The sequence below is a fragment of the Brassica rapa genome, chromosome A03 (genome assembly GCF_000309985.2).
Source record: "Brassica rapa cultivar Chiifu-401-42 chromosome A03, CAAS_Brap_v3.01, whole genome shotgun sequence".
Classification (NCBI taxonomy): Eukaryota; Viridiplantae; Streptophyta; class Magnoliopsida; order Brassicales; family Brassicaceae; genus Brassica; species Brassica rapa.
This window is the reverse complement of record NC_024797.2, coordinates 2,208,396-2,221,426: the sequence shown is the minus strand read 5'-3', so window position 1 is coordinate 2,221,426 and position 13,031 is coordinate 2,208,396. Positions and strand designations below refer to the sequence as shown.

At 31.2% G+C, this 13,031-nt stretch overlaps 1 protein-coding gene across 1 annotated transcript; it reads left to right on the top strand.

Moving 5' to 3' along the window:
- Positions 1-2,109: 2,109 nt before the first annotated feature.
- Positions 2,110-8,781, top strand: LOC103856852 (S-protein homolog 4-like). Its single transcript, XM_033286611.1, has one exon. It carries the CDS (start codon positions 7,939-7,941, stop codon positions 8,455-8,457), a length of 519 nt encoding a protein of 172 aa, XP_033142502.1. The 5' UTR covers positions 2,110-7,938; the 3' UTR covers positions 8,458-8,781.
- The last annotated feature ends 4,250 nt before the right edge of the window (positions 8,782-13,031 follow it).

The following is a 13,031-nucleotide window of genomic DNA, read 5'->3' as shown; positions in this document are numbered from 1 at the left end:
CACAATAATTTTATAGCTTACCATATATTACAAGATTTCTAACCAATAGTTTTGACGTAGTATCTGTTTTGCAAACGTAAAACAAGCAAAAAGAATATCAATGATTTTTCTTTTATGATAAGATTTTTAGCGATCCACATCCAGTAGACCATGAATTACATAATTATGGGAAAATATCATTATATATGTTAACGTAAAATCTGTAAATTCCAAATAAAATCAACAACGAGATGAGCTCATTAAAGGCTTCTTATAAGTACCACTACAAATAGTGTTCGTAGAATACACTTTGAAACTAGGTAATAACCCGCCTTGCGCGGATGTGATTATTAGTTTCGATATTTTAATAAAAAGACATTAATCTGTTTAATCTGGATATTGGTTCGGTTTAGTTTTTTTTTTAGTTTTTAATCTTCTAAAATATAACTATTATTTTAAATTAATATTCATTTAGTTTATTCGGTTAAAATGTTCGATTTTTTTTTGTTTTTCCGGTAAAACCCAAAAATTAATATTATTTGTTTATTTTCATGTTATGCATTTTAGATTTGTCATGTCGAACCAATAGTTTCATATTATAGTTTCTAACAGATAATATTTAATGAAAAAGAAAGAAAATATTAAGACAATCATTTTATACAATTTGTCGGTAGTGAAAGAAGCAATAAGAAAAAATATATCAATTTTCAAAAGAATTAGATATTCAGTTGTTTATGTGTATGTAATATATAAAAATAGTTGACAATATATAAAGATTGTTAATTAATATGAAATGACATTTTGTTCAAAATAATAAAATTAAATTTAAATTAAAATAAAAAAGGCTTTGACATTAGTCATTTTTCATAAAAGAAATAAAATTGTATCCGTAAATAGGGTGAGGCCAAATCGAATATATAGGTATTTGGAAGCATTCGTGCCGATTCAATCTTTAGCCACCTAGATATTCGGTGACTCGGATATCTGAAATGTTTTAGAATTTTAAAGAATATCGATTTGATCCGTAAATAAAATAAAATTTTAAAATAATTGAAAATTTTAATAATAACATTTTATTACAAAAATAAAACATTATTTAACTTTTTTAAATTTTAGTACCTAATATATTTAATTTAATTCATAACATATATATATATGTATGTATGTATATATAATTCTTTACATATGTGTATATATATTCATATAGCAGATCAAATTAGATATATGTTCCTAAAATTATTGGTATTTGTGATTTGCTTTTTGTTTGGTCATTGAATTTTAGTATTTGATTTGTTTCGTAGAGTTACAGATATCCAAATTATTTGGTTCAAATCAAAACGGATAATGATTCGAATCAAAATTTATGAATATTTTGCTCAACTTTATCTGTAAACAATAAAAGTAATATATATATATATATATAGTTTGGCTTTTGATTCGTTATCTATTTTTATTTGAACCGAAAAATCCAGAGTTTTATTGGAACAATGTATGTGAGTTTTATATTTAAAAACGCAAAATACATAGTGTGAACACATTTATGAATATAGTGTGAACGCGTTAGCATATTTATTATCAAATCACTGTGAATCTGACACGTGCATATTTATTATCAAATCACTGTGAATCTGACACGTGTCCGTTATAGTGTGAATGCATTTATTACAATATTTCTCTTTTAATATATAAGGGATTAAAAAAAGTATAGCAAAAGTGACGAAATGGGAAGTTTACGTGGTGGTCATATCTCTATTCGTCCATTTGGCGGCGTCACGGGTGGAAAGTATTTTTGGTGAGGGGAGAACGGTGAAGATTACCAATAAGCTTGGTGGCGGCTTAAAACTAACACTCCATTGTAAGTCTAAGGATGACGATCTCGGTGTCCAAACTCTCGCACCGGATAGTAGTTGGTCATTCAAGTTTAAACCAGCTTTTTTCGGCACAACACTCTTTTTTTGTAATTTTGATTGGGGTGGAGAATCCCATTGGTTTGATATCTATGATGATGACAGAGATCGTGTGAGTGATAATCAATGCTACTTATGTTCGTGGAATATAAACCGTAGTTATCCATGCAGATTTGACGAGAGTACCAATAGATTTGACCTATGTTATGATTGGAATAAGTAATTTACATACATATATATATATATATATATATATTTTTTTCTTTTTAATTACATTTCTGAAACCTGATTTTCTTTGAAAATTGATGATATTTTTGACTAAACTCGAAAATGTAATCATACAGAATTATCCATATTTGGTGATAATTTACTTTGGATGCTTTTTCAGAAAAAAAAAAATCCGAACAAAGTGAACCAAAATAAAACTGAATCCATATTGCAAACCTTATATAAGACTAATCCAACTTTAAATAAACAATGCGTAAATATTGATATTCAACCATAAAGCATTAATATACTTTTGTTTCAAGACAATGTAGTGAACCAATTATATATTTTTATAAAAGAACAAATTATATTAGCAATCGTCTAGGTAGTGGCTTAACACTAATCCTTTATTGTAAGTCTAAGAATAATGATATCGGTGTCGGAACTCTCGCACCGGATAGTTCTTAGTCATTTGATTTTAGACCAAATATTTTTGGAACAACCCTCTTTTATTGTCGTTTAATGTGGGCTCGAGAAGCACATTCGTTTGATATTTATAATGATTAAGAGTAACCCATGCGTCGATTGTACGTGGAATATAGGCCAGAATAGGTCGTGCAGATTTAACCAAAAAACCAAATGTATTTGACCTATGTTATAATTGGAGCAAGTAATTTGCATATGTATACTTTTTTCATTATTTTACTTAAATTTCTACAACTTGAACTTATTTGAAAATAATGATAGATTTGATTAAACTCTAAACCGAGATCATACAAAATTAACCATATTCAGATTTTACATTGTATAGTATTTATTCATAAACATAATTTTTAGAAATAAATCGGAACACATCAAACCAAAATTAGATTAAAATTCATATTGCAAACATTATAATAACTAAAAGAATTATTTACATAAAATAAAAACTATATAATTCTTAAATTCTTATTGAATCTGGTTCCATTTGGATTAGTTTTAAATTTATTTTTTCTGAGTATAAAGTTTTGAACCAATATATGTATCTATAAATTTTTAATTTATTTTTTTGTTGGAGTTTCTTACAAACATATCTCAACATTTTTATTTTGTAGCACAATCACCTATATTACAAGATTTCTAAGCAAAAGTTTTGACGTAGTGTCAGTTTAATTTGGAAATCTAAAACAAAACAGAAAAATATCAATGATTTTATCTTTTATGATAAGATTTTTAGAGATGCACATCTACTAGACCATGAATTGAACAATTATGGGAAAATATCTCTATATATACATGTTAATCTGTAAAGTGATATATGTATGTATGTTTTGATTAGGTATTAGCTTTGACTTTTGTTTCAATATACATTGTACTATTGACCCTAAAAAATTTCAAAATAGAATCAACACCGAGATGGGCTCATCAAAGGTTTCTTATGAGTACTATACTACAAATAGTATTCGTAGAATACACTTTGAACTTAAAAAAGTATAGCAAAAATGAAGAAATGGCAAGTTTATGTGATGGTCATATCTCTATTCGTCCATTTGGCGGCGTCACGGGTGGAAAGTATTTTTGATAGGGGGAGAAAGGTGGAGATTACCAATAAGCTTGGTGGTGGCTTAACATTAACACTCCATTGTAAGTCTAAGGATGATGATCTCGATGTCCAAACTCTCGCACCGGATAGTAGTTGGTCATTCAAGTTTTCACCGGCTGTTCTCAAAACAACACTCTTTTTTTGTAATTTTACGTGGGGTGGAGAATCCCATTGGTTTGATATCTATGATGATAACAGAGATGGTGATGGTAGGGATTTTCCATGTTACTTATGTCGGTGGAATATAAACCGTAGTCATCCATGCAGAGCTGATACCAATAGATTTGTGAAACAATGTTATGATTGGAATAAGTAATTTACATATATATATATTTTTTATTTTATTACATTCCTGAAACCTTAATTTATTTGACGATTGATGATAGATTTGATTAAACTCTGAACTGTGTTAAACCATAGGAAATGAAATTGGCCAGCGAATTGTTTTGTGTAATCAATATTCAAAAAAAATATTTAGATGATAATTAGACGTTTTGTAAAAGATTAGCTTCTAGTCGAACACCTAAATGATGTCTAGACCAAATTTAAAAAAAAAACTCGCTCTTAAAAAATTGTTCCAAACGCCTACGTAAACGAATAGATGTCATATTAATCGATTTTCATAATGTGTGTAATCAAATATATTAAGTTTTTTCTAAATTTAAAGAATTATATTTTTAGAACATATTGTGAATAAAAATTCGGACCTCTACCATAAAATATTTTACTTTGATTAGGATAGTTTTATCTTAAATTTATATTAGAATTACCATTGTCGCTGATACAGCATTGGAATTTGGAAGCATTGTTAAGAATCACTTCATCTCTGGGCCATGCAAAATCTCACGACACAAATACTAGTCTATAGGAACTGCGACATGCATAGTTAGGAGTTTGGATAGTAAAGCTGGAACTGGAACCGTGCGTGTGATATATATTTTATTTATGTGAATTAGCTTTTGTTTTTGAGAGAAGTAATGATGAAGATTGTAATCGAAACTTTTAAAGATGATCAAAGTGAATAAAAAAAGGAGAAGTAGAGCAAAAGCTCTCGACTTTTCTCTGTTCCCATTGAAGCATCAGTACTTCATGCTCATCCATCGTTACAACACTTTCCCTTTATTTTAAAATTACACCTTTTTCTTTATTTGTTTTTCTTGTTGTAATTGTATTAAGCTTTAATATGTACATTCACGATCTGCTCTCGGGGACGATCATGCATTTACCTCCATCTTCCACATTCCTCTTCACCGTCTTTTTAATGTAACCGTTGCTGAGGTAGTTTCGTCTTCGGTATAGGATCTGCTCTCGGGACGATCACATTATTTACTGGAGAAAATCTAGAAACAGAGCTTTATCCTCTGTTTTTCTTAACTTCATAACGTTGAGTTAGTTCAGAGTCAGAAGATGAGAAGATACTGGAGTTGGAATCAGAAGAAGACGACACAGAGCCAAAGAACCGATCTTAGTGAAGTTTCCGGTCAGGAACTGATTTCGGCCTCAAAATTCTTGCTCCGAATAAGCAAAGATGGGCCATGCAGGTTCAACCAAGCTACTAATGCCTTTGATGTATGTTATTATTGGAACGGCGATCGAAAAGAATAGGTTTTCTTATTGTTATTATTTTTCTTGTGTTGCATGAAAAATTCTAGTAAAGAATGAATGTTTTAACAAAGAAACAAAATACAAGATACGAACTATACCATTTAAATATAATCATTTGAGTCATTTCAATTTGGATATATGTCTGTGTGTAATTGTGAAGAATAACAGGTATGGAAGTGTGTTAAACAACATGAAATGAAATTTGGCCAGTGAGTGTGTAATTATTATTCAAAAAAATCTTACTAAACGCTTAGTGTCTACCTGGACGTTTAAATGTCTTTTTAACCAATTATTTTGTAAATCATCGTAGAAACTCATTTCGTTATGATCGATTTGGCGCCTAGATGAACGCCTAGATGAACGACTAGATCAATTTTTATAACATGTATAATCAAGTAAATTAAAAGTCCAAACTTAAAGAAACACATTTTAGAACATAGACATCTACCCTAAAGTATTTTGCTTTATTTTAGATATTTTTATTTAAATTATTTTTCCATGAAGAAAAGGTAAATAAATAAAAATATTATAATTACTAGAGTTGCCGATACATGTTTTATTAGATTTTTAAAACCTGAATTTATTTGAAAATTAATAGTAGATTTGATTAAATTTTGAACCGAGATCATACAAAATTAACTATATTCAATTTTATTTTGTATACTATTTATTTATAATAACATGTTTTAAGAAAAAAATATTCAAACAACTGGAATCCATATTGCAAACCTTAAATAAGAGTAATCCAACTTTAAATTGGCAATGCTTTAATATTAATATTCAACCATAAACCATTAACAGTCATTTGTTTCAATAAATGTATTCAACAAGTTGACCAAAAAACGTATTCAACCAATTATATTCTGGAAACGAAATCTAGCCTGGAAACGCCGGTTTCATCACCCTCGAGGAGCTAAGCCAAGCTCTCTCTCGTCTCGGCCTCAACGCCAATCTCTCCGGTCTCAACTTCGAAGACTTCCCCTCTCTCTACAAGACTTCAGATCAATTTCAAATTAACAAGATGAGTTCTCCTCTCTCTCTACCTCAGTCATGGTTGTGGATGGGGAAGATGAGTTCAAGACTCCAATTGAGAGAAGGAGAGATTAGAGAGACAGCAGAGAAGGAGAAGAAGAGATAGATGAAGAGAAGAGACGTCTCTTGTAATCCTTAATTAGGAGACGTCTCCTGTATTTATTACAATTTTTTTTTTTAATCATAATTATACTAAGAAACCTATCAAAGAGACTTGGATAATGATTCTCTAATGTTGTCATGCATGTACATCTAATCGAAACTTTGTTACATATATATATATATATATACCAATTCAAAATAAACAAACATTATTCAACAGAAACACAAATCACTCGATTCTTGAAAAGATGACAAATATCCAAAGAACACGAGTTCATGTGGTAGTAATATTTCTACTCATCCAAATAGTTCTCTTCCAAGTGGAAACCATTGCTTCAAATGTTCATCCAAATATCTTTACTCGTAAATCAATGGTAAGGATCACAAATCGCCTCGGAGATGGTTCGACATTAAACCTCCACTGTAAGTCCCCAGACGACGATCTCGGCCTCAAAATTCTAGCTACGAATAACTCTTGGTCGTTTACGTTTAGACCAAATATTTGGGGGAACACGTTTTTTACTTGTCATTTCACTTGGCCTCGAGGACACTCAACCGTCAACACACTTCGATATATATGATGATATTAGAGATGGTGTTAATAGGCGTACTCTATGTATCGACTGTTTCTGGGATATAAGTATAGATGGGCCATGCAGATTCAGGCTTCGAATGTTTACGACCGCCCTGCCCCGCACCGTAGTTAACAGTAACAAAAATCTCTACATATACCATATATCTATACGTTTTTATAACTGTTAAAACCACATCGCAGTTGAACCGTTTGTCCCGCACCGCTCAAACCGCAGTTATCATTCGGAGCCTCAGTCAAGCAGCTAATCTCTTTGATATATGTTATAAATGGAACGGGGCTCGAAAAGAACAGGCTTTTTTATTATTATTATTATTATTATTATTATTATTATTATTGCGATGCAAAGGAAGTTTTTAGAAATGAACGGAACATTGAGCTAAAGTTAGATTGAAATCCATATTGCAAACCTTATAATATAAGACTAATCCAACTTTGAATGGATAATGCATAAATATTGATTTTCATTTTTCAACCATAACCATTAATATTACTTTGTTTCGATAAATGTATTTAAAATTGTATAACGATTATTAACGCATATCATAATTCTTCTCAAAATTCTAACAGTTAACATACATAAACATTCCTTTGTTTCATTAAATGTATTCTAAACGCACAAATATGTTAATGCACATCATAATTCTTCTCAAAACTCTTAACATTTTAACATACATAATATTAATTAAAATAAATTATGCATACAAAGTAAAAGTACATTACAAATTTTATAATTATATTCAATAAAATTCAGTCAATAAAAAGTATTTATACACTTTAAAAACCCGGATCAAAATCTAATAAATCATGAATATTCCTTTGATTCAATACAATGTTTTTTGTAACACAATACATTGTATTCAACCAATTCTAAATTGGAACAAAATCAATGTCCTCATGTACATCTCATCTCAGACTTGTTATATATATCAATGCAAAAGAAACAAAGATCATTCACACAACTTTCAATTCTTAAAGAAATGGCAAATATCCAAAGAACACAAGTTCTTGTGGTAATGATAATATCTCTACTCATCCAAATATCTCTCTTACAAGCTGAAACCATTGCTTCAGATGTTCATCCAAATATCTCTACTCTCAAATCAATGGTGAGGATAACAAATCGCCTCGGTGATGGTTCCACATTAAACCTCCACTGTAAGTCCTCAGACGACAATCTCGGTCTCCAAATTCTAGCTCCGAATAAGTCTTGGTCATTTACGTTTAGACCAAATATTTGGGGGACGACAGTATTTTACTGTCATTTCACATGGCCTCGAGGACACTCAACACACTTTTATATATACGATGATTTCAGAGATGGTGTTCATAGGGGTATTCCTTGTATCTACTGTTTCTGGGATATAAGCAAAGATGGGCCATGCAGGTTCAACGAAGCAACGGATGCTTTTGATATATGTTATTATTGGAACGGGGATCCAAAACAATAGTTTTGTCTTATTATTATCATTCGTGTGCTTTTTAACTTTTTATTTTCTTGTGTTGCACGATTTTTTTAATAAATAATGAATGTTTCATAATAGTTTGGGAAAGACAAGGAAACAAAATACTCCATATGTTTCATTTTAATTGTCGCTCTAAGTTTATACATACAGATTAAGAAAATATATGATTTTGTATATTTTTAAAATAAAAACATAATTATCTATACAATTAACCATATTTCAACTAATAGAAAAATAAAATGGAGAATATCGTTAATAATTTTTGCATTAAAACTCTAAAACGATATTTATTTTAAAATAAAAAATTTTCCACACAACTACAATTAAATCTAAATGGAGAGAATATAAGATATGAAATATATCAATTAAATATAATCATTTAGATCATTTCAACTTGGATTTACGTTTATGAGTAATTGTGAAGAAAAACATGTATGGCAGTGTGTTAAACATTAATAGGAAATGAAATTGGCCAGCGAATTGTTTGTGTAATCTATATTCAAAAAAAAAATCGTTATATGCTAATTAAATGCTTTGTAAAAATATAGCTTCTATTCAAACACCAAAATGATGTCTAGACCAATATTTTTCAAAATCACCGTAGAAAATTTGTTTCACTTATAAGTGATTTAGCGCCAACGTAAACGATTAGATGTCATCTTAATCAATTTTTATAATGTATGTAATCAAATAAATTAAGTTTTTTTCTAAATTTAAAGAACTACAATAAAAACTGTATAAATTAATAATGTTGGGACCTATAACATTTTATTAATTTACAAAAAATATGTTTTAGAATTTTCTATTTTAGAGGTATCTATTATATAAAATAAGAAATAACTAATTTTACCGTATATACATTAATTATGTTTTTGAAATTTGACTTTCATAATATTTTTCTTATATTGATTTGTATATATGAAATATATTTTATAGAATTTAAATGTGGTTTTAAATATAATTTTACTAAATATTATCAAAATATATTGAATAGTTAAAAATAGAGATATTATCATTGTAAATATAGAAAAAAATCAACTTTTTGTTTATACATAAATAAAAGGGCAATTATTTTAAATATTATTTTTTTAGTTTTTGTCACAAAAAAATAGCTTTCAATAAAGAAAATAACCAAAATAGTTTTTTTTTTTTTTTTTGAAAATTTATATTTTTATTTTTTAAAATTTGAAATCATAATCCTTAAAACCCACCCTTTAATTTTAAACCCTAAGTCTATATTAGTTAACCCTAAGGTATAAATGCATTTTTACTTTAATAAAACTTCTTTTGGTCATTTTTCTCATTGAGAACTATTTTTATGACAAAAACTTAAAAAGAGTTATCCTGAGAAATTTCTCTAAATAAAATGCATATATATAAATTATAAGTTTATAATTTTAATAAGATCATATATATATACAGTACTTTAAAAAAATATTATCTTATTATTTTATCGATTTATTTCATATTTTGAATCATTTCAACTTGGGACCAGAAGAATTTATTAATTTATAATGTTTATTAATATATTGAGTATTAATTTATAGAGTTTTTACTGTGTATTTTTAGAATATATTGTGAATTGAAAATTCGGACACTACCATAAAATATTTTACTTTGATTTGGATAGTTTTACCTTAAATTAATATAAGAATTACCGGATCGCTGATACTGTGATACAGCACTGGAATTTGGATGCCTTGTCAAGAATCAGTTCATCTTTGGGCCATGCAAAATCTCAAAAGTGTTATGATGAGCCCACTGGCCACACAGAACCATGTATTTGAGTCGAAGAATATTTAATATGAGGAAGCAAAACACAAGTATTATAGGAACTGCGACATAATATTTTCAAAAGTTATCGTGCTTTCTCTCTCCTAACACTCTAGATCTCAAAACACCATTGTCATCCGCCTCTGGTCCGGGCGGCGCGTCCGAGCGCGTGCCGGTGCCAGAGGGCTTTCTCCTCTCCACTTTGTTTGCTCTTTGCTTCTCTGACCTTCTCGTGCTCTCTCCGCTTTGTTTCCGGCTCTAGTTTGGCATCCGTCATTGGCTTCCGTTGTCTGCTCGCGAAGATTGACGATTCCGGTGGTGGTTTGGCTCCTCGTGGAGCCGTGACGCGGTGTAGTGGTGCGGGTCGTGCTGGTGAAGTCGGTTTTTAGGGTTTATGGTGAGCTCGTTTTTCCCTTTCTCAAGCTCTCCGGTGTTCCGTCGTCGTGGGGGGGATGCGCGGGATCTTGTCACGGCTGGGTCCGGTGGTGGTTCGTTGCTACGGATCTATCGCGTCGTGCTCGTTCAGTTGAGGTGGTGGGTATTTTGGGTCTCCTCGGGTCGGGGATATTCCGGTCCCTGCTTGCCGCAACCAAGAGTGCTCCATTCTTTGGATTAGGAGGCAAGTTTCGAGTCGGATGTAATCGTGGTGAAAGTGTTCGATTTTGTTTCTTCGTGTGTGTGCTGCTGGTTCGATTCGAGTGGTCGTCTATGGCCATTAGATGGTTCCCAGTTTGCTCTGCCTCTCTTTCGTTACTCCCTCCTCTAGCGTCCTGTTCTGATTCTCCGACGGTGTAGGCGACGGCCTGGCTTTAGGAGTTAAAGTCTCTTGTTCGTCATTGTTGTTTATCTCCTTGGCTCTGGAGGTTGTTAATTTGTGGTCAAGAAAAGTTCTTTGGTTCTCAAACGCTTAGATGCTTAGGCGGTTCTCGGGAGTCATTAGCCGTCTTTGAGTCAGCATCTCGTCCATGCTCACATCCGAGCGCCACGGTGTTCTTGTCCCTCCGGTGGTGGTGTTGCTGGCTTTCTTGCATTGGTTTTGAGACTTCTTTTCAGGTTGTGGCGATGTATACAACCCGTCTTTCTGCAGGTTTCATAGACGGTTGAAGCGTGTGCTTGCTCGTTTTGGGATGCGGTTCAAAGCGTCGTGTGGCGTTTCATACATTCCGGCTTTGGTGGCGTTTGCAAGGCCTTGGTAAGTATTTGAATCCTCCCCTTCGATCGTTTCGAGCTTCATAGACAGAGAAAGTTGCAAGTTTGGTGGAGATCATCGGGAACTAGCTACTCCGGAGACGTTAAGGGAACTCCCGGCATCCTCGGCAACGAGGAGAACCTCACTTTCCCAAGAGTCACGTCGATGGTAGAGAGCGGCTACCGATGTCGAAGGATTTCGAAAAACAAATTAGCGGAATGTGCCGGGTTTAGTGGGTGGGCGAAGCTAGTATTGTAATAGATTGATTTCGATATTTTGTTCAAAACAAGCTTGTAACAGTATCTGATTCCCCATTTATCGGGCAGATTTTATTTATTAAAAAAAAAAAAAAAAAAAAAAAAAAAGGAACTGCGACATGCATGGTTTGGAGTCTGAATCTAGTGAAGCTGCAACCGCGCGTGTGATATATATTTATTTATGTAAATTAGCTTTTGTTGTTGAGAGAAGTAATGGGGAAGGTTGTAATCGGAACTTTTAAAGATGATCAAAGTGAAAAAAAGGAAGAAGTAAAGCATCAGCACTTCATGTTCATCCAGCGTTACAACACTTTCACTTTATTTTAAAATTACACTTTCTTTCTTCATTTTTTGCAAATTTATTAAGCTTAATATGTCCATTCACGATATCCGCTAAAATTACCCTTTGCTTCTCATTTGGATATCGAATGTCTTGACGTTTTTTTCTTTTTATACATAACAAACACTTTCACATATCATCGATTCTATGTTTTATGAATTGACACGCTGTATATCTTAAATATATTCGTGTGTTACTTTAGTATACATGATTATTTATAGTTGAAGGCTTGAATTTGAAGTTTATATTAAAACTATATAGAAAGTCTCCCAGGTAACTAAAAATAAATATACAGCTAAAAATTAATTCATTCATTTGCAACTACGCCAGCGTTGATTTCGGCTTCACGCGTTTGATCTAAGGAAAAAAAAAAGGTCCATCATATGTAGATTTTCATAGTGGCTTAAACTTAAAATCACCTAAAAGTGTTTGCATTGATGAAAATTTGGATTTAAAGCATGCGATTGATACATAAAAAAAGAGTCAGTTGGTAGCTTTGGGATCATCAACCACTATCAATTACTAGTATCATATTATCCTCCGCAAATCATTTATATGTGCACGTAACGGATCATTTTCGTCAATGTCACTTGACCGCCATAAAATTTTAGGGACCATATTTTAAAATATTTTTTCTATCAATTTGAGATTACATTTATATATATATATATTGATTCTTAAATATTTGAAGATTCAAAACTAATGTTTCATTTGATTGTGGTCAGGACCGGACTGAAACTCAAAATTTTCTACTTTTACAATGTCCATTTGTTATATCTAAACCTAGCCATTACCTAATAGAAAACTAGACATAATGGTTAGGTTTAGATTAAATGTTAAGAGAAATAGTTAATGTTTATTATTATATGTTTATCTTACCGTAAATAGTTAATAGAACAATAAAGAAAGGTGAAATGAACTCATGAGAAATATGATCCGATCATACTTTTACAAGCACAAAATTTATCTTACCGTAAATAGTTAATAGAACAATAAAGAA

Excerpts from the sequence above, each read along its gene's own strand:
- LOC103856852 (XM_033286611.1), top strand. The coding sequence starts at position 7,939 with ATGCAAAAGAAACAAAGATCATTCACACAACTTTCAATTCTTAAAGAA.